Source organism: Panthera pardus, unplaced genomic scaffold (assembly GCF_024362965.1).
Source record: "Panthera pardus isolate Hobbes unplaced genomic scaffold, ASM2436296v1 HiC_scaffold_11, whole genome shotgun sequence".
In the NCBI taxonomy this organism is placed as follows: domain Eukaryota; kingdom Metazoa; phylum Chordata; class Mammalia; order Carnivora; family Felidae; genus Panthera; species Panthera pardus.
The window spans coordinates 13,604,647-13,625,965 of NW_026526666.1; the positions used below are offsets into that span (position 1 = coordinate 13,604,647).

At 54.8% G+C, this 21,319-nt stretch overlaps 1 protein-coding gene across 3 annotated transcripts; it reads left to right on the forward strand.

Moving 5' to 3' along the window:
- Positions 1 to 7,208: 7,208 nt before the first annotated feature.
- On the forward strand, positions 7,209 to 20,248 carry EPS8L3 (EPS8 like 3). 3 transcript variants are annotated; one of them, XM_019457768.2, is made up of 19 exons: positions 7,209 to 7,343; positions 9,731 to 9,785; positions 9,937 to 10,001; positions 11,337 to 11,495; positions 11,784 to 11,933; positions 12,050 to 12,105; positions 12,509 to 12,642; positions 12,730 to 12,845; positions 13,107 to 13,227; positions 13,315 to 13,376; positions 13,632 to 13,706; positions 14,064 to 14,212; positions 17,293 to 17,374; positions 17,633 to 17,667; positions 18,178 to 18,364; positions 18,570 to 18,689; positions 18,986 to 19,059; positions 19,547 to 19,679; positions 19,942 to 20,248. In XM_019457768.2, the coding sequence occupies exons 2-19, from the start codon at positions 9,755 to 9,757 to the stop codon at positions 19,951 to 19,953; spliced, it is 1,761 nt and encodes a 586-aa protein (XP_019313313.2). In that variant the 5' UTR covers positions 7,209 to 7,343; positions 9,731 to 9,754; the 3' UTR covers positions 19,954 to 20,248. The 3 variants fall into 3 exon arrangements, with proteins under 3 accessions (XP_019313313.2, XP_053747401.1, XP_053747399.1); XM_053891424.1 differs by having other exon boundaries at positions 7,211 to 7,343; positions 9,736 to 9,785; XM_053891426.1 differs by lacking the exons at positions 19,547 to 19,679; positions 19,942 to 20,248 and adding an exon at positions 19,399 to 19,502.
- Positions 20,249 to 21,319: the final 1,071 nt, after the last annotated feature.

A 21,319-nucleotide genomic window follows, 5' to 3' on the forward strand; every position in this document is an offset into this window, starting at 1 on the left:
GGAGCGTGAGCAGGGGAGGGGCAGAGAGAGAGGGAGACGAAGAATTCTAGCAAGACCCAGGCTCTGAGCTGTCAGCACAGAGCCTGATGCAGGGCTCAAACTCACAAACCATGAGATCATGACCTGAGGCGAAGTCAGATGCCTAACCAACTGAGCCACCCAGGCGCCCCATAGATTCATAATTTTTTTTTAAAAAAAAATTGAGTGTTAACATTTTGTAAGTAGTCCTTTTCACCTAATACTACATCATGAACATTTTCTTTCCCTTTCTTTCTTTCTTTGATTTTATTTTTGGAGGGAGAATTAAAAAAAAAGATTTTATTTTAAAGCCATCCCTACACCCAACCTGGGGCTCAAACTCACAACCCCAAAATCAAGAGTCCCATCATGCTCTTCTGACTGAGCCAGCCAGGCGCCCCCATCACGAACATTTTTTATATTTATACTTACATGATTTGCAATATTTTCTATTTAGATTTACATGATTACAAGTTTTGTGGAGATCCTTTCTGTTTCCATGTATACAATTTCAATGTATTTATTTGTTAATTTGTTTACTTCACAAAACTAGGACCTCATGGTCTCCGCCATTTTGGAGCCTGCCTTTTCCAGCTTAGGCCGCATCATGAACTTTCCCCTACATCCCTGAACGATCTTTTACACGCTGTTGTGAACGGCTCCACTGTGGCCCTCTTGGGCAGTGTATTGAAGAGGAGACAGAAGCAGAAGTATACAATGGAGGTGCTGGCTGAGGCCCCTCCCCTGTACACTCAGGGCAGTCGGCCAAGCAGGGCCGACTCAGGACACTGACCCTCTCCTCTTCTCTGGGAGGTGAGAGACCTGAGCTGGGCCCAGGCCAGGCCCCTCCCTGAGATCACAGAGGGCATACACTTCCCAGAGGCTGCCCCTTCTGAAGCAGCCCTCCCAGACCAGCCTTCCTGACAGCCTGCTTTGAATCACAGTCCAAAGTCCAGGCATCTGGTGAAGGGCTTTCCAGACATTGCTAAGGGCCTTTTCTTCAGGGCTGGAGCTGGAGCTGGAGCTGGCCTTTTCTTCAAGGTGGAGCTGGGTGAATCTAGGACCCTGGGTCCACCTACTCACCTTCCCCCTGGATGAGGGAGAAGCCGCAGAATACAAGGGATGGGGGAGGAGGCATGTGTGGGAGTGACGCAGAGGATCCGAGGCTGGAGAGAGACAGGACCAAGTGAGCAGAAGCAGGGAGAGGGGTGCAGAGAAACACCTAGAGTGACATCTTGCTGCTAGAGGGACATTTGAGAAAAGGTGGGAGAAATGAGGCCTGAGCAGTGGCTTAGGGTTTGGGGGGTTGGGTGACAGAGGGACTGAGGGCAAGCTAGGCAAAGGGGGCTGGGGCTGGGATTCCAGGCCTGATGTCCCAGTCCCTGGATGGGGCAGTTTCCAGGGTGTACCTGGGGCCTGGCGTTCTCTCCGGAAAACTCCAGGCCGGGACACCACACTGCCCCCAGAGAATCAACCGCATGCCCTCAAATCACCCTCCCTCCCAGCCCAGGCCCCTTGGCCTCCTCTGCCTGTATAGGGACTGGGGAGCACAGCACAGTCTTCCCATGCTGTGGGCCCTTCTCCCCCAGCGATGCCAGCTCTTCCCCCCGCATCTACAGCCCCTCCCGTTCTTCAGCAGCTACCCAAGTCTTCAGTCCGGTGTCTCTGCTCTCTCCCCGGTAGCTTCTCCCCAGCAGCAAATATGCCACAACATCTCCCCTCTTAAACACTTTTGGACAAGTATCCATATCTCATCCCCTGACCCCACCATCCCATCCCCAGGAGAGCCTCTTGCACCCACCTACACTAATGCTCTCCAGTCGGCTCTGGCCACCATGGCTCCGGGGAACTGCCCTCCTCAGGCCCACCTGTGGCTTCCACGGGGACAATTACACAGATTCTTCTCACTCAGTGCCTTTCCCCACCTCTTGGTAGCACCTCACCCAGGTGTCCGCTCCTTCCTACTAGAAACACTCTCCCCTCCTGGCTCCCCTCGGAGCTCACAGGCTGCCCCTCAGTCTCCTTAGAAGGTTCCTGTTCATCTTCCCAATCTTCTAGTGATGAGTGCCAGGGCCCAGCCTGAGGCCACTGCTCTTCTCCCACATACTCTCCCCAGGTTGCCTCGTCCCACCTCAGCCTCTTCAGTATTTGCATACAACTGCCAAGTGCTGACCAACAACTCCACAGCCGGCTCTTTACTTCCTTCCGGCACTGCAGCAGGAACTTGCCCCCCACATCGCTCAACACTCTTACCACACGGGCTTGAGTGGCTGCATCACGGCCATCCCACTGAGCTGAGCTTCTGATCCCAAGATCCTCCTGCCTTCTCGATGCTTCCACTCAGAGGCCACAGAAGCCTTTCAAACTGAAGCCACCCAGGATGGAACTGAATCTCCTCACTCCTCCCTGGCTCCTCCTTCTCTTCCAGTCTTCCCCACCTCACCAAGGGTCACCATAAGGTGCCTAGTTGTCCAAGCCCACACCCTGAGTCCCCATCGCCACTGCCCTCTGCATCCTCCCCATCACCACAGACCTGTCCCTGGGTCTCCCGGGGCCTGCACCCCCACTGCAGCCTGTTCTCCCAGCCCAGCTCAGGGATGCACCTAAAACACAAATCAGACCACATCACTCCTCCACTCAGTACCCCCGTGTCTTCCGATTGCCCTTGGAATAAAAGCCAGAGTCCTGGCCGTGGTCTGCAGAGCCTGTATGCTGTGACCACTGCCCGTCCCTGCCTGCCTCACCCCAGACCACTCCAGACCACCTCTCCCTGCACTCATTTCACTCCGGCCCCCGGCTGCCATCCCAGCCGCAGCACCCTTGTCTTCCCGCTCCCCTTCCATGGGCACTTCACACAACTGGCTCCTTCCTATGCCTTCATCTCAGCTTGAAGCTCCCTCCTCAGACATGTCTTCTCTGATTACATGCATCCAAAGTGTCCTTCCACACCCATGCCCTCAATCTGGTTTCCCACTGGTTTCCTTCCTGCCACTTATCAGGGCTCTGATTGCCTTTATATCTGCTCATTTCTTCTACCTCTGGAATGTAAATAAATGCCAAATGCAGGGATGATATCGCCCTTTATCTGCCTGGCTCATAGAAGCAACTCGCCCCCATGTGCCAGGACTGGAGGCGGCAGTGGCAGAGGTGGGGTCTGTTTCTGCAACTCCCCGGCAGCCCCAGGGCCAGGCATCAGCCCTTGGCCATGGCCCCAGGCCCGAGCTGACATCATCCATGCAGTGTACCAGCAAGAGCTCTGGCTGGACCCTGCCCTGGCGTCTGGCTCCATGAGCCTGCAGTACTCTTAGCCGGCACCCTATCCCTTCCAGCCCCAAGCAGGCCTCTCTCCCGAAATAACGAGAGTCCTGCCCTACCTTTCTTACTGCCCTCCATGAAAACAGACCCGTCTTTCCTCTAGAGTTCCCCAGCACTGACCAGGCCCTGCTCTGGAGCTTCTGAGAGGCCCTGGGCCAGGGTGGCCTGGAGGGATTCCTTGGCCCCCTCAGCCTAAAACCTGTGCACCTGGTCTGTTCCGACACCTTACTCCCCGGAGGCCTCTCCCCATGTCCTGAGAACCAGCAGTGGCAGGGCCCTTCTGAGGAGGCAGAAGACTAGCAACATCCTTGTCACACCTTTGTGCACAACCACTCAGTGATTCCACTCACCGCCAGGTGAGAAAGACACTCAGATCCCATCACCTGCCACCACCTCCCTGTCATACACACACCTGCAGATCACGCTCCGGCCACAGCCAACTTCTCACCATGCCATTGCAGCAGGATTGCCATCCCTCCACCTGGCATTCCCTCCCCATGTCATCTCTTGGCCCGACTCCTATATGATTTTTAAGAGCCTGTCCCAGCATTCCCTCCTCTGGGAAGCCTTCCCTGATGCCCCCAAACAGATTATGGTCCTTTGTCCCTGGGACACCGCAGTGCACGTATTTGTTCACTAGTCCTTTCCTCTAGACTGTGGCAAAAACTACCCTGGGTCCTCAGGAATCCTAGCCTGAGGGGGACACACCCCTCAACGTGACAACGTGCGCGGTATTGGAGGGATGTGTGTACAAGATGTCTGGGAACCGAGAGCCAGGGTCGCCTCCAGTCCTGGGCAGTGGGAAGGCTTCCAGAAGAGGCCAAGCGGGGGTGCAGACGTGAAGGCATAGAGTGTTTCCCACAGGCAAGGAAGGGATGGGCGTTTCTGGCAGAGAGAAGGCAGGGAGCTGGGTGTGAGGGCTTGACTCGTCCAGACCCCCAGGTCACCCTAAGCTGAGTGTAAAGCACAAGGAGCAGAGAGTGGCAGGGGGTAAGGCGGTAAGGCCGGGCTCGGAGACGGGAGCCTCCAATCCACGAAGCTCCTATTCTGTTTAATAGGAAACGCAGCGCCACCTGCGTGCTCAGAAAAGCGTGGCTACACATCTCTCACTTGGCCTTGATTTCGGGTTCTGCTGCGAACTAGTTTATCAAGACAGTAATTCAGGGGTGAAATGATGCCCAAAGTAGTCCGCGTCCCAGTTTAACGAGGAATGTAATATTGAAAGCTTTTATAAGGAGTTCTTTCTAAATCCTTGAGATCTAATTCCCGAGACCCCCTAGGTTTCCTAGAATTAATCCAAATTTACCAATAAATTGTTAAATATCCTCAACATTTTAATTAATGTATGTATCTTTTCATACAGCACGAGTTTGAGTTTTATCCTGAGAGCATCAGGGAGCCAGTGATGGGGTTTGAAGTGAAGGTCACAGAGGGACGGTGACCTTTCCGGGTAGAGACCGTCCTGCGTGCAGGGAGGAGAGAGGACAAAGAAGAACTTGTGTGGAGGCAGGGAGGTCACAGACTGCTGTGCTGCTGCAGGCAGACAGTTCGATGTGTCTGAGCTCAGGCCATAGCGGTGAGGTGGGGGCAGATGGATCCATCTGTGGGGACTCAAAGGATGGGGGGCTGGCTGGGTGTGGGCCTGAGGGAGGATGGTCCCAGGCCCCTGCTTGGATGCTTGGCTCGGTGTCGTCCCTCCACTGAGCCGGGAACGTGGGAGGAGAGGCTGGGTTGTTTGGAGGGAGATACTGAACTCAGGCTGCGTCCCAAGGTGTCTCCTAGCATCTAGCACGGTGCCCAGGAGACAGGAAGCCCTCAATACGGAGCTGAGGAGTGAATGAGTGATTGAGTGAATGAATGAATGAATGAATGAATGAATGAATAAGGTCCCAAGCCCTCATATCCCCACAGTTCAAGGAGATGCCCTCTGAGTCCCAACTTGTGGTGCCCCAGCCAGGATTAGCTTGCTAAAGAGTTGCTGGCACCTGGAGCTTTCTTTGTGCAAAAGCATCGGTTGTGGCCCCAAATCCCCAGGCGTGGATGGCCTGGCCTCTCCACCCTCCTCATGTCCCTCTACCCTGGAATGGCTCCACTCTGGCAGACATCCACAATGCCTGGCACTGAAGAAGCCCTGGGTCCAGCCCCACCCAGACCGCAAAGGGTTCCTGTCTTAGACCCACACTGCTCCCAAAGGCACCCCCCTACAGGGCCCTGTGGAGTGCAGAGCGGAGGAGGCCAGCTGGTGCTCCTTGTTTCTCTGTCCTGACATTCACGCGCATCTCTGCAGTGGGCTGTGCCCCTCCCTTGTCCCCAGTCCTCTATGCGAGAGCCTCCTGTGCTTGCACTGATGTCAGGGAAGGCCTATGGGAAGGACGGGCCTGTCCTTAGCTGGGTGGGAGCACAGCCTTAGCTGGGCACACGAGCCTGTGCTGGAGGTTGAATGCGGCTACAGCCTTGATGAAGCTGGGGCTGGGGCTGGAGGAGGCAACGAGACAGGCTGTCCTATCCTGAAAGAAGCTGGAGGACCAAGAAGCTGAGGCCCAGGAAGCAGAACAGCCAGGAAGGCCTAGAGGGCTAGTTCCCATGAGGCCACAGCAAGGGGGCTGGCTCAGCAGGCACCTGATCCCTGGGCTCCTAGAGCTGGCTGCCCAGTGGACTCTCGCAGGTGGGGAAGGCTCTGGCCAGGATCCAACCCCTGGACTCCAGACCATCCAGGGCAGTGTTGGTTGGGCTGGGGGTGGGGGAGTCAGCCAACACCTCCTGGGACGGCCCCAGGAAGCCAAGGATGGGTGGGCAGATGCAGGCTCCACTCCCAGACCACAGGAGTCTCCACAGATCCCAACACCTACTGGGTCCTGACCTCTGCCCACAAGATCCACCATCACATTGAATTTCCCTCCCCTCCTCTCTTCTCCTCTCCTCTCCTCTCCTCTCCTCTCCTCTCCTCTCCTCTCCTCTCCTCTCCTCTCCTCCCCTTCCCTCCCATCTCCTCTCCCACCGCTCCCCTCTCCCCCCCTCCCCTCCCCTGCCTTGTTCCCTTGGTGTCTGTTTACATGCTGTCCCCCTTGTTAGACTGTGAGCTCCCAGAGGGCAGGCAGCCCAGCCCACCCTGGGTGCCAAGGAAGGTTTTTAAGTACAAGGAAGCACAGGGACTAGGAGTATTTGTGAATAGAGACAAAGGCAAGCTTCGGCAAGTTTCTCACCTTTGCCAAAGCCAGCCAGCTATGGACCAGAGAGAGGTCTGAGGGTATGAGGCCGGGCAGGGAAGGAAAGTGAGCGGAAGAAGAAGAACTCAGGGTAAGAGGACTCCCCGCTGGGTGGGAGAAGACAGAAGAAAGGACAGAATGAGGTGATCTTGCCAGGAAAAGTCTCAGCTCTCTATGTAATAGGCACAGTGGCTCCAGTCCCTGGTCCCCAACTGCTCTTACAAGATCCATGTCTTGCTCACAGACACCACCTGGGCACACGTGATCATGTATCCACACGGGCAGCACACATGCACACACGTGCCAGTCCACAGCTTCTCTGGCGCCTGGGGTCCATGTCCAGCCGCCTGTCCCCTGACCACAGAAGCCAGAACCCCCCGGGGCCAAGGGTGCCCTCTCCTTCTGGTCCCCGTCTTAGTGCCTGATGCCGACCTGGGGCCTCAGAGGAGGTACCCAAAAGGCAGAGGGAAGAGGAGGCCACCCCCTAACACCAGGGGCAAGCAGAGAAGGAAGCTGGGAAGCAGGGGTCTCTGACTAAGTTTGGCACAGCCACAAGTCCAGGCTTCCATGCTGAGTGGGTGGTGGCCTAGGAAGGCTCTACATCCACCAGAGTCCAAAGAGCACAGGTGTGGCTGCCTCATGGCCTCATCATCATAAGGCCCGCCTGCTTACCCAGGGCCCGCCTGGTCACAGGGCCTCTGTCTGTGGCCACAAGCAGAGAAGCCACTGCCCTCCCGGCACCAGCACCGGAACGTCAGCTCAGACACCAGCCCCCCCAGGGGGACAAGCCTCACTGGAACACAGGTAAGGGTCTGGCCTTCAGGAAGACCAGGGGTCTGCCCAGCTGCAGGGGATCCCAGGGAGGTGGGAACAACTTAGGGTCTTCCCAGGGCCAGGGTCTCCAGCCCATTCCCAGATGCAGCCCCGAAGAGCAAGCCCAAAAAAGGGCTGGGACTCAGCTGCCCACTAGCTGGCTAGGAAGCAGAGCAGGGGGAGCCAGGGCTCCAGAAGCATCTCTGGGCTCCTCCTCTGTGACTTCTGTGATGTAGACACCCCTTCCCTGCTCTCAGCCCCTAAATTCAGGGGATACATAGGGAAAACTAGGCTGCCATAGTCCTACAGGCCAAAGCCAGTTGGCTCCCATCTCCTGTGGTCTGGGATCTTGGAGCTTCAGATGGTTCTCTGGACCTGCCCACAGGGACCCAGAGGGACCATCCTGGCATGGGGGGAGGGGAGCAGGGCAGCCGCTAACCATGGCCAAGCTCATTCTCTCTTCTTTCACTTCTGGATCTAGAAGCAGGAAGTATTCTAGGTGGGGGGAGTAAGGGGGTAGGGTAGACTGAGAAGGAGGAGCGGGCTTCTAGCACCCCTTATCCTTGGAGGGGGATGAGGTGCTCCCAAACAAGGAACACAGAGCCAGCCGCCTTCTCCACAATCCTTCAATTGTTTCTTAGCAACTGATTTGCCCATCACTTGAGTCATCTTATCAAATACTCTGCTATTTTCATAAGAGTCCTCATAAACGGGTGTGGGCCGCTCTCTTGCACTTTGCCCAGGATATTTCAGGGTTTCTGCGCAGGCACACCATGTAGATACCTGGCATCCACAAACTTAATACCCCGTCCATGATGCGTACATGTGTCATTCAAATAGCACTCACCCTTGACCCACATGCTCAGTTAACTCCCACCCCACCCCACACATGCGCATGCCCTGCTTTTACCTTCATCCCATTTCAACATATTTGTATTCTAGAACCTCTCTGTGCCAGGAAGGCACTGGAGAGAGAGTGGTGGCAAGACCAGTCTGTCCTCAGCAGGTCACAGCCCAATGACAGAGGCATACACAAACAATGAAAGCATGGGGTTTGCAGCCAGACAGGGCTGCAACAGGCTGTTCATTCTCCAGTAAAGACTCTCTGGTGACCTCAGGCCTGTAGGCCTGTTACCCTCCTTGAGCCTCAGAGTCCTCATCTGGTAAATGCAATAATAACGGTACCCACCTGGTGAGTTTGTTCTGAGGATTAAATGAATTGACGAAAGTGAAGTCGATAGAACAGGGCTTAACACACAGAGCCAAAGAAGTATAAGCGATGGTAGATGGAAATTAAATATGATGTTTGTGGGGCACCAGGGTGGCTCAGTTGGTTGAGCATCCGACTTCGGCTCAGGTCATGATCTCAAGGTTCATGAGTTTGAGTCCCGCATGGGGTTCTGTACTGACAGCTCAGAGCCTGGAGCCTGCTTCAGATTCTGTGTCTCCCTCTCTCTCTGCCCCTCCCCTGCTCACACTTTCTCTCTCTCTCTCTCTCAAAAATAAATAAACTTTTAAAAAATAATTTAAAAAATGATGTTTGTAAGGGGCATGGCACCAGGCTCGCCACCAGAGTGGCTGTCTTTGCCAGAGAGAAACAGACAAGGTCGGTGCGGCATCAGGAGGGTATTCTGGGCAGGGGAGAGTGTGGTGGTTGAGGGGGGCTTCACTGAGGAGGTGATCCTTGAGCTGGATTTAAAGGACTTGGTAGGGAGGGGCCCTGGACCAAGGGTTCAGCTAATAGAAAGGTGAAGAGACAGGAATCTTGATAAGACATTCAGAGAAATGCAAATCATTGACAAATCCTTCAAAGCCCCATCATAAACATGCCTACACATGTGCATGCAGACACACACACACACACACACACACACACACACACACACACCCCTCCTAAGCGGGCCCACAGCTTAAGGAGTGACATTTGCAGAACTAGTCCAGGTTTGGACAAGAGGCTTGCTTTGGCAAGGAAGGCTGCCGCACCTGATGCTTTTCCTCCAGAAGCTAGGTGCGCCCCGTGGACCTGGCATCTTTCACATCCAGGCCCAAGGCAGGATATGTTCCCAGGTGCCTGTCCACCCAGCTTTCCTGAGCCCACAGGAATGAGCCTTACTGACCAAATGATGGGGAGCCAGGAGCCTGCCTTGGGGCCCCCAGGCCCAGCCAAGATGGGGCTCCTCAGAGAGTGGCATATCTGAAGATGATTCCAGAAAGGCCCCTGGAGCCAGAAGTTTCTGGCCTGGTCCTGGAGGCCCCGGGTCAGAGCCTGGCCCGAGCCTCAGGCCTGGGTGAGGGTTGAACTGCAAGAGCAGCCCTCCTACCCCATTCTGCCCTGGTAGCTCTCCTCCCCGGCCCTGATGGCTATCTCTTTGGTTCAGTGTAGACTCTAGGAGACATCGAACATGTCCCGGCCGAGCAGCAGAGCCATTTACAGTAAGCTACCCCACCGGTCCCCTCTCCCCTTCCCCCCGCCCCAACCCACTGCCCTCGGGGGTCTCCCTCCCCTCGCTGACTACCCCCTGTAGTTGCATGTCTCCCCTGCCCTGTTCTTGTGTCTCCATCCCCTTGCTTTGCACCCCTGCAGTGCACCGGAAGGAGTACTCACAGAACCTCTCCACAGACCCCACCTGCCTGCAGCACAGGGTGCAGGTGAGTAACCCTGAGGAGCTGCTCTCTGCCCAGGATCTGACCTGGCTGGAGGCAGAAATATGTGAGGACAGCGGTCCCTGCAAGGACTTGAACAGCCCACTGTCTCAGAGGAGAAATGTCTGGACTTGAGTTCCCAGGGCAGACACAAGCTACTTGGAGGCTGGCACGGAGGCTCTGGCCCCGCCTGGCCGGACAACTCTGGCGCTGTAAAATCTGGTTGCCCGAAGGCCTGTCAACACCGCGGGGAGAGCACGGGCTGGAAGGACGTGGTGGGGAGGAGCATATACCTGACCAGGCTGAAGTATCTGGGGTAGAAACAGCCCCCGGGCAGTGGCAAATTTAGGCTCTCCGGGAGAACAAGCAGAGAGGGGCACAGGGGCGGTGGTCTGGAGGCTCACAGGGCAGAAGAGGTGGGGCTCCCTCAGCCAGCTGGGCTGGGGCCAGGAGTCCTGGGCTTCATGGCAGAGGTGGGGGCTGGGAACGGGCTCCATTTAGGCCTGGCAGGTGAGAGCAAGAGGAGACATGTCCAGGATGCCAGGCGTTTGCTCATGAGGTCAGGGACCCCTGAACATGCAGGCAGCGTGAACTCATGGAGAGGCACTGGGGACTGGGCAGAGAGCAGGGCAGGGGGATCAGGCAGACAGCCACCCCCCAACAAGGGCCTGGGGGCAAGGACAAGGGGTGGCATTTGGATGGGAGAAGGCAGAGGTCTCCTCGAGGAAGGAGAATAACGGCAAAAACGTGATCAGAGCAGCCGTGGGCAAGGCTCTGAGTGGAGACAGATGACTATGGACCTTACCGGGCAAGAATCAGGGAGGGGGCTCCCATCCCTGGGAAGGGATGGACTAGCAGAGGTGGGAAAAGCATTCTGGGTACAGGGAACAGCATGAGAAATGTCAGAGAGGCAGGAATGCTAGGTCAGTGAAGAGAAGGACCAGGCTATGATGGTGGATTCCCACCTGGGGCCAAGGAAGGCAGGGACGGAATCTGAAGGTCCTATATTCCACTCAGAGGAGTGCAGACTTTATTTGTTGGCTCTTTGGAACCCATATCTACCACCATCCAGCCCCTTCAACTGGCCTGGACTGTTAATGGTCATGACTGTCCTTCCTCCAGACTCTGAAACGCTTTCATGCAGCTCATCAGACCCTGACTTGGGGGCCCTATCCTAGCCCAACTTAGCCCTCCCACTGACCCTTGAAGGCTTCTATATGGGGATGGCCTGGGACATCCCTTACAAGGAGGGATGTCTTCCTCCTCTGCTGCCTTTCCACCACCCCACCCCTGCCTACTACGACCTGTGAGCCCCCTCTCCAAGCCTCTTTTCCCCCTCAGCACCTGATGACATGTAAGCTGGGGACTCAGAAAGTCCAAGAGCCCAAGGATGCCCTGAAGAAACTGCAGGAGGTGGATGCTCAGGGCCGGGTGTGGAGTCAGGACTTGTTCCTGCAGGTCAGAGATGGCTGGCTCCAGCTGCTGGACATTGAGACAAAGGTCAGCCCTCCCACTGTCCTCTGCAATGGATCATAGCTACCATAGATTGTAGAAAAGCAAGCACCAGGCACGGACTTCACCCTTCCGTGCCCCAAAAAGCAGCCAACTGTCCCCATATACAATACACACCCAGGCCTAGGAGGAGATGGGGGACAGAGGCACAGGGGTCAGGGAAGACGACACACCTGCCCCAGGCCACTAGGAGAGCTGAGGCAACCCAGGTTAGGAGTTTCCAGGAGCCACCATGGCTCTCAGGGGCCTCACAGCCCAACTCTCTGTCCGGCCCAGGAGGAGCTGGACTCTTACTGCCTGGACAGCATCCAGGCCATGGATGTGGCGCTCAACACTTGCTCCTTCAACTCCGTCCTGTCCATCACAGTACGGGAGTCGGGCTTGCCAGGCACCAGCACTCTGCTCTTCCAGTGCCAGGAAGTGGGGGTGAGTGACCAGGGGTAGGATTGGGGAGAGAGTGGGTATAGGGTCCATTGACCATCACTCTCCCCCTGACACTCCCCACACACATACATAGCCTGCCTGACTGCTGCTTCCTCCAGGCAGAGCAACTGAGGACCAGCCTGCAGAAGGCCCTGGAGGACGACCAACAGCAAAAGTAGGCAGTCTCTGCCCCGGTCCCCATCAGGACCTCAGGACTTGGGCCTGGGAGGGCCAGGCCCCGGCCCCACATCTGGGGGAGCCCAGAGGCCTGTGGCCCAACCAACCTGGGCCTGGAACTGGGAAGGGACCAGGCTGGGACTTGCCAATGGGCATAGGGCAGAGGCTAAGGCCAGGACCAGGGAACACTGAAGACTGTCCCTGGAGACTGACATGGGACCGAGAGGACCTGGAGGGCAGGCAGATGAGGCAGGGTGGAGTCCTGATGGAGACCAGGGAGCAGGGCAGGTGGGGCTCCTGGAGAGAGGTGGTAAAACCCCTCAGTCCTGGGGCAGAAATATAAACAGAGCCTCTGTCCCAAGAACCCCATCAAAACTGTGTCCCCATCATGTTCTCACCAGACCCCAGTCTGGAGCCCCAGGCCAAAACAGATGGAGGGGGCCTCCTCCGGAAAGACCGTTCCCTAAGGAGCAGTTACCCCCTCCGGAGCAAGGGCCCTCTCCAGAACAGCCCTACTGGATGACCCCAGAGCACAGTAAGTCTGGGGCATGAGGGCAGATGGAAAGGAAGGTTTGGAACAAAGATCAAAGAGCCTCTGGGCCATGGTCCCCTTATATTGCAGACATGCCACCATCCCCAAGGTCCCTGCCACGCCACTCCAGTGCCCGAGAACCAAGCACCTTCACTCTGCCTCCTCCAAGCCAGTCCCCATCCCCTGAGAACCCAGAGAGGGATGAGGTAATTATAGATTGTCTTGGGTTTGCTGAGGCTTTCTGGGCCTGGCCCAAAGGAAGACATCAACCCTTCCCCTGCACCCAGGAGGCCAGGTGCCAGGATGGCCAAGGAAGGGCTAGGGCTGAGGAGGGATAGGGAGGTTGGGTCGGACCCTGGACTGGGCCTCAGGCTTCTGTTGGAGGTGGGGAGGGGGTGGGAGCAGGGTTGGGCGTTCCAGGATGGGCCCAACTGCCCATTCAAGGGCATGGGTTGTTTGGGGTCCAGGAGATACTAAGCCACATCCTTGGAGACATCGAGCTGTTTGTGAGAATGCTGAAGGAGGCCCAGGCAAAGAACAGGCATAAGAAGAAGAGACTGGGGAAGAAAAAGGGCAAGGATCAGTGGGGTGAGTGCTGAGGGCTGGGGGAGAAGGGTGGGGGGTGTGGTCCTGGGATCATCTACAACCCACCACCCTTTCCCCCATCCCCTTTAGGGATGACACAGGCACAGTACATTGACTGCTTCCAGAAAGTCAAGTACAGCTTCAACCTCCTGGTATGTGGCTCCTCACAAGTTCCACAGCCCTCCCCTTGCCCCATGCCAGCAGCGCCCTCCTCTCTGGTCTTGTAGATGCCCCAAATCCTTTCCTTCTCTAACTTCACCCCTTAGAACCTCCCCCTCCTCCTCATGGGACTCCTTTGGAGCGTGCCAGGCTCCCAACTGAAGCTCTGAACAATTATGGGGCCCTGTGGTCCTGGTAAAGGTAGGGAAGGATGACGGGTAGTAGCACATAACGCCCTGTGTCCCCAGGGGAAGCTGGCCATCTGGCTGCCGGAGAAGAATGCCCCTGAGTTCGTGCACATCCTCTTCCAACTTCTACACTTCGTGAGTTTGGGGATGATAGGGTGATAAAGAGAGACAGCCTCCATTAAGATGGAGCAGAGGCCACGGTGGAAGGCAGGGGGGCAGAGGGAGGCTGTGGGGTCTGCACCTTGCCCACCACAATACAACCTCTTCATTGGTTCCAAGATACCATCCCGGCTGTGTGCAGAACCCCTCAACAAACTAGATGGGCTGGGGTCGGAGCCGGGGGCACCAGGGATCCAAGAGACACAGGAAAGAGCAGGAGGCCTGAGGCTACGCAGCACTGCAAGGGTGGGAAGCCAGGAATTCCAGGCCCTTCCACTCCTCCTTAGCCGTGGGGGAGCCTGGGCTTCCTGACACCTTCCATTTCTCCCCTAGGTCCTGGCCCAGTGCTCGGAGCCCGGCCTGGCCACCCGAGTGATTTCACCCCTCCTCACCCCCAAAGCCATCGACCTGCTGCAGTCCTGCCTAAGCCCACATGAGAGTGACTTCTGGAAGGGTCTGGGTGTGGCCTGGACTACCAGCCGGTGAGTGAGGACCAGGCCTGAACTGAATCGGGGTGAGGAGCATGGGGGCATCAGGCACGACACTGGAGATGGCAGGCTCTACATTGTCACAAACCAGAAATATCCCAAAACAAATTCAGGGGGGACCCAACATGGAGTTCCCAACTTTTTATTAGACTAACTATAAACAATTAAAAAAACCCAAAACCTACCACTCACCGTCACCCACCACTGAAGGAGAAAAGAACAATGCTTCCCAAGAAAGCAGAGCTGGCAAACTTCTATTATCTTAGGGTGCCTGGGTTCAGTCGGTTAAGTGTCCCACTTTGGCTCAGGTCATGATCCCGAGGTTCGTGGGTTCAAGCTTCATGTCGGGGTCCACACTGGAGCCTGCTTTGGATCCTCTGTCTCCTTCTCTCTCTGCCCCTCCCCCTGCCCCACTCACGCTCACTCTCTCAAAAATAAACATTAGAAAAAAACCTCAGGGGCACCCGGGTGGCTCAGTTGGTTAAGCGTCTGACTTCAGCTCAGGTCATGATCTCACAGTCTGTGAGTTTGAGCCCCGAGTCAGGCTCTGTGTTGACAGCTCAGAGCCTGGCGCCTACTTTGGATTCTGTGTCTCCCTCTCTCTCCTCTCTCCTCAACTCACGCTCTCTCTCTCTCTTTCACTCTCTCAAAAACAAACATTAAAAAAAAAAAAAACTTGTAAAAAAAAAAAAAAACACCTCAAAAATTAACAACATAATAAAGTAAAATATTTTCTCATTTTTGCCAAGGACAAAGTGGAAACTGTCTCCATCCAGCCAGAACTTAAGAATTACTGACATAAGAGATGCAAATGTAACATCAATAGGCCTGGCAACCAACAGGCCAAGGGGGTGAGAGAGAAAGAGAGATTCCACACTGGTATTACTGTGAGATGGGCAGTGAGCTAATCAGGCCACGGCAATGAGAGAGCCATGGGGAGTGAGCGGGAGGTGAAACCAGCTGGGATACGCTGAGCTGAGGCGTCAGTGAAACATTCACCAGACACAGGGTGGCCCGGTCCTCAAGAGAGAGGTCCCAGCTGGCTTGTGGGTTTAAGTCAGCACAGAAGTGACAGCTGAAGCCCTCTAGAGACCAGCACTCCAGAGGGAGCCCAGGGAGCTCCCTTAAATCAGTGAGGCCTGCCAGAGCCCATGAGAGAAAAAGAGACACTTCCATGTGTTGGTGGCCAAAGAGGTCAAGGAGGCAAAGAGAAATGCCAGGGAGTTAAAAGGAGAAACAAAAGAGCAGAGGCATGAAAACCAAGAGAGAAGAGGGTTTGAGAAAGAGAGAGAGGCATCAACCAGGAAACGAGCCAGCTGTGCTAGTGAGTCTCTTGCCAAATGTGGAGGGTTCTTTTCATTTCAGCCTCATTAGAAGAATTTTTTGTCCAGTCCATCTAAAGACATGAATTATGGCCCAATGTAACTTATTTACCTTATTGTGGTAGAATATGCATTAGATAAAATTTACCATTTTAAAGTGGATGACTTGATAGCTTTAGGTACCTTCTCAGTGTTGTGCAACCATCACCACTATCCATTTCCAGAACTCTCCCATCACGCCAAACAACTCTGTACCTGTTCCTCCCTCTCCCCAGCACCTGGTAACTTTTATTCTCCTTTCTGTCTCTGTTTCATTTTTAAATATAAAGTGAAGTCAAATGTGCCCTAAAATGTTCTCCAATTTCTTAAAATGACCACAAATCAGTGAATGAGTGAAGTGAAAAACAAGCACAAAAAAGAGACTAACCAAAAGGATGTAAAAACCCTCAGAAGAGTTGAGTTTGGACAAATTATATTTAGGTGACTTGATTTTAGGCAAACTGACCAGAAGTTATAAATAACACTAAATGGGGTGGTAATCTGGAAGGAGGGAGACCACACAAGGCCAGTATTGGGCAGGGCATAAAGAAAATGTGGGCAGGGCATAAAGACACATTCTTAGAAAAGAGAAGGTCATAGAATGACTGCCAAAAAGGAGTATTAGCAGGGTCAAGGGAAGACTTGAGCATGTTTTTAGGGTAAAGAAAAGGAACCAACTAAAAAGATTCATAAGAGGAAATGGGGGCACCTGGGTGGCTCGGTCTGTTAAGCGTCCCACTTCGGCTCAGGTCCTGATCTATCAGCTCATGGGTTCGAGCCCCACATCAGGCTCTGTACTGATAGTGCGGAGCCTGCTTGAGATTCTCTCTCTCCCTCGCTCTGTGCTCCTCCCCCACTCTCTCTCTCTCTCTCTCTCTCTCTCTCTCAAAATAAATAAACATTAAAAAAAGATTCAGAAGAGGGAATGATTTATTTGTTCCCACTGAGTAGATATTTATGAGCTCTTTCCAATGTGCTGCCCACTGTACTCAGGATAGAGCTCTCAGGGAGCTCCCTGGAGTAAGAAACACAGGCACGTGGGACGTGTGTGTAACACAGTGGGAGAGGAGCAGTAACCCGGGCTATTCCAAGAGGAAATGATCACTTCTGCCCCTATGAGGAAGGGAGGGAACTTCCGCAAGCTGAGTGGGGATTCCCCGGGACAGGCAGGTGGAGAAGACTCTTAGCAGCTCGAGCCTGCCCTTCCTGCAGTGGGTGCGGGGTGGGGGTGGGGGTGGAGTGGCAGGGGGCTGGGAGGCAAGTAGCAGCCCCCACCCTACATTAACCACAGCAGCTCCTGTGACTGCAAGGTGAAGTCCCACACACTAGTTAGCTGAACAGAAAGAGATCTGATGCCAAGAAATGAAAAACAGGTTAGAAAAACACTGCCTGAGGCCCTGAGGGGGTCTTCCAGCCCTAACAGTCTTCGGTTCCACCCCTTTGATCCACATCCCAAGTCAGTGCCATAAAGTGCCTAGTGTGTTCTTCTGGAGTTGATGTATCTGCACTTCACAGGCAGAGGTGAGGTTGGCCTACAGATACTCACACAGTGGGATGTGTTCAGCTTAACTGTGTGCCCCTGTGTGGGTGTCTGGGGTCTTTCATCTGTGCACATGGACCATGACCTCCCTTACCTAGAAGATCCGGCCATCCCCTCCCTCTCCACATCCAACAGCCTGGCACGGAGTGGACTCAGCATTGTTCTCTCCCCAGGGCCAACTGGACAGGCAGTGAACCCCTGCCCTATCAACCCACATTCTATGATGGTTGGCAGCTTCCAGAACACTCCAACCAGGTAAGGGGAGCTTAGCAAAGAGTCCTGCTCAAAGCCCTGATCTCTGGCTACTTTCTGCCCATTCGGTCCAAACCACGGTCACATGACAACTAAGTGGTAGGTGGGGCCACGTGGGTACCCAGATCTGTGTGGTGGACAGGCAGGGGAGCGGATATGGGACAGGTTTGTGTGTGAGTGGGTCTGTGGTCTGATACCCCAGCTCCCCATCGCCATGTTGGCTGACTGCCTGCTCCTGCTCTCTCTGTTCTTCCCCTACAGGCCCCCTCAGGATACCAGGACTCTACTTCCCTCTGGTATGCCCTGGACTTAGTCAGGACTGTATGATTCTGGGGAGGGAGGGATGGGACTGACCCTGTGGATCTGTGGATTCTACATCTCAGAGACCATCTGGGCTCTCTTTTAGCCAGACATGCGTGTGTACAGCACATCCCTCCCCTACCTCGGGTGAAAAAGCAGTTTTTTTACCTTCCCAGACTCCAATCCTTCTCGTGATACTGTCCACACATGCCTCTGATTTCCCAGAGCTCAGATATAAAGCGCTCAGAGGAGAGCTCAGACATAGAAAAGTCCACTCCTAGAAGAGTCTTCAGAAATCAGAGACATTTCAGACCCCTCCTGCCTGCAGAAGCCCCCACCCTAAGCCCCACCTTACACTGACTGGCCACTACACCTCTGTGGCAGCCGAAAAGTCACCACCAGACTCCAGGCAGGAGATATCTGGGTCTCTGGGGCTGGGACAGGGACTCAGTCTCTGAGGCTCCATTCTCCAGCCATCCTGACTCTGCGTGTGGTTGGGGGGGAAGCCCCGCGTTAGGGAGCACCTACTTTGCTCAAGAGGAGATACACCACCATGGCCCTCAGCCCGGGGACCCCAACCACGTGCCCTCCAGCCCCAGACTTGCCAAGCCAGCCCTGAAAATGCAAGTTCTCTATGAGTTTGAAGCTAGGAACCCACAGGAACTGACTGTGGCCCAGGGAGAGGTGCTGGAGGTGAGACACGGGCTTGAGCCTAGAAAAGAAGATGGTGGTTGGTGGGAGCCATAAGGGTTGGTGGTCCAGGTGTGGGGCTGCTGGGGCGGGTGGCCTAGATAGGGAGAAGGAGGGTGAGGAAGGGCAGGAAGGAAGAAACCTTTGTGGGGGTGTGGGGGTGGACAGAAGCTCGGGTGACTGAGGAGTTAGGGGTGATTCTTGGCAGGTTCTGGACCAGAGCAAGCGGTGGTGGCTGGTGAAGAATGAGAAGGGACAGAGTGGCTACATTCCCAGCAACATCCTAGAGCCTCAACAGTCGGGGTCCCAGAGCCAGCCGCCTTCTCGGGTACTACCCAACCTAGACTATCCAGATGCTCTAAGTCAGAGGTGGGGGGCAGGAAGGATTCAATGACAAGTGGAGGAGATAGCCCTGGTGTGATTTAATCAGTAGTGTCGCAGGTTTCTTGTGTGCCAAGTTTATCATGGGGCCAGAGCAGAGACCAAGCCTTGTCCCCACCAGACAAGCAAACCATGAAACGGGATGAGTGATCCAATAGGAGTCAAGAGAAGGGGACCAGATGATGGGGTTTGTGGGTAGAAATGAGACGAGATGGCCTCTCATCTCATCTCCCCTGATTCTAGGCTCCAATGCTTCGACTTAGCTCAACGCCTGAGGAAGTCACAGCCTGGCTGCAGGCAGAGAACTTCTCCGCCATGTAAGTGCCTAGCCCCACAGGGTGTGTTGGGAGAACCTTCGTAAAGGACTCAGATAATAACCAAGGAAGCCTGGAGACCCAGAATATACACGGCACAGTGCTACCTCTGCTGAGTTAAAGAGAGCAGAAGAGCGGGCGTGCCCATGCCCTTCTAGAGCACTGAGTGAGGAGCCTCCGCCTTGGGGAAGACAGCAGGACCAGAGGGAACTCAGGAAGAAACTCAGCCGCCAGCCACCCCTTCCCACCACAAAATTCTCTTCCAGGGCATTTCTCTGTTCAAACCCAGGAGTTCTGACACTGGTTTAAGCCGACATGGGTATCTTACTCCTTCACCTCCAGGCACCCTGCTCCATGAGTCCTCCTGTAACCCCAGCCTCCAAGCCCACACAGCTCCTCATACGATACTCCAAAATATACCAAGCCCCAAGTACTCGGGCCCGAGTCCTCCTGCTCTACCAATGACAGCTTCTGCTGTTCTTGTTCCCAGCACGGTGAGGAGCCTCAGGTTCCTGAGAGGAAACCAGCTGCTTCACATGAGACCTGGGGAGCTTCAGATGCTGTGTCCACAGGAGGCCCCACGAGTCCTGGCACGGTTGGAAGCTGTTAAAAGGATGCTGGGGGTGAGGACAGCCGGGGGCCCTGACCCCCGCGGGAAATGCGGGATGCTCCCTGGGTGGGAACGAGAGTGCCAGGTGGACAAGCCTGCGGGCCCAGCCCCGGGCTGGAACTGAGTGTGGCAGGTACCGGGCGCAGGGGATATTCACCCAGAGGCTCGACTCCACCCGCTCAGGCATGCCGCGAGGCTCCAAGCCGGTTGATGGCATGAGCTCTGGGGGTCCCTCACCTGGCAGTGTCCTCACCTCGGTTGTTTCCTGTCCTCAGATGAGCCATTAGGCACCAACCCAAACACCTCTAAGACCAAGACCCTCCCACAAGCAAGATGGCAGAACTGATTCTTTGCGGAGCCCTGAGAAATCCACTCTGAGGTCTCCAGTTTGCAGTGAACCCCACACCCCAGCTCACACAGCAAAGAGGATGAGCAAGCCCGGAGGTTGAGACAAACGGTTCCCCTTCTCGCTGTGTTGAGGGACCCCCCTCTCCCCCAGTTACCACCTATTTATTGTATCTCTTTCCTAAGCCTGGAGCACTAATGCCAGATTTGTCAGGTCTCCGTTCAGCACCCCCCCCGCCCCCCCAATAAAAGCATCTTTGAGCTTCGTATGTTCCTCCCTGAAGCTTCTTCTGGGCCTGATGGGGGCCCAAGGCAGGGAGGCGGGGAGAGGTGGGACACCGGGCATGAAACAGCAGCAGCCCCACACCATCCCTGGGCCAGACTGTCTGAATTGAGTGAGAATCGCACTGCAAACCTGGAGCTGAGAGAATTTGAGAATTATGGCCCAACAGTCGTGGGTGATCCAGAGAAGCATGGCAGTGGTTTCAGGCTCTACTTGGCAACTGCCTCTTTTAATGCGACTGCTGCCCCCTCCTGTTGGGTGAGCCAACCTTGAGCTCCCTGCCCCACTTGCCTCTTTAGTGGCAGAGCACAGGGAACATTGGCCTGGAAGGTGAAAGTCCACCAAATGGCTGTTTGAACTATAGCAACTCACTGCCTGGGTCCCTGTTTTCTCAAAGGTTCAGTAAAGAGTGTGGACTGTTTGTTGGTGGCTTCCAATATTTAGTACACATGGCCTTTTTAAATCTCATAGCTGTCTTGGACTCTTCTCCCTACCTAACAGAGGTTATACTTTTATTGATTTAGTTAACAGTAAGTCTACAAAGATGTGCCTATGGGTCAACAGCCTTGGAGGGTTAAGATGTGCCCTTAAGTCTCTCTTTTGTCTGAGCCCCACATTTTACCCTATTTTTAAAATTTCTATACAGATTCCTAGGGCTCCTCATTAGAGATTCTGTTTCAGTGGGCCTGAGGTGGGCCCAGGAATCTGCACTTTTTAAATGTTTATTTATTTTGAGAGAGAGAGAGTGGGGGAAGGGCAGAGAGAAAGGAGGACAGAGGATCTGAAGCAGACTTTGCTGACAGCAGAGAGCCTATTGTGGGTCATGAACCCACAAACCAGGGGATCATGACCTGAGCTAAAGTTGGACACTTATCCAACTGAGCTGCCCAGGTGCTCCAGATTACCCTATTTCCAGAAGGCCTATGTCAGTCCCTCAAGTTCCTAGCCTCCGAAAATCACCTCTTAGCTGGTAACACTGAATAGGGAAGCAAAAGCTTTCCTTCACAAAAGAGAATACAGGGAGT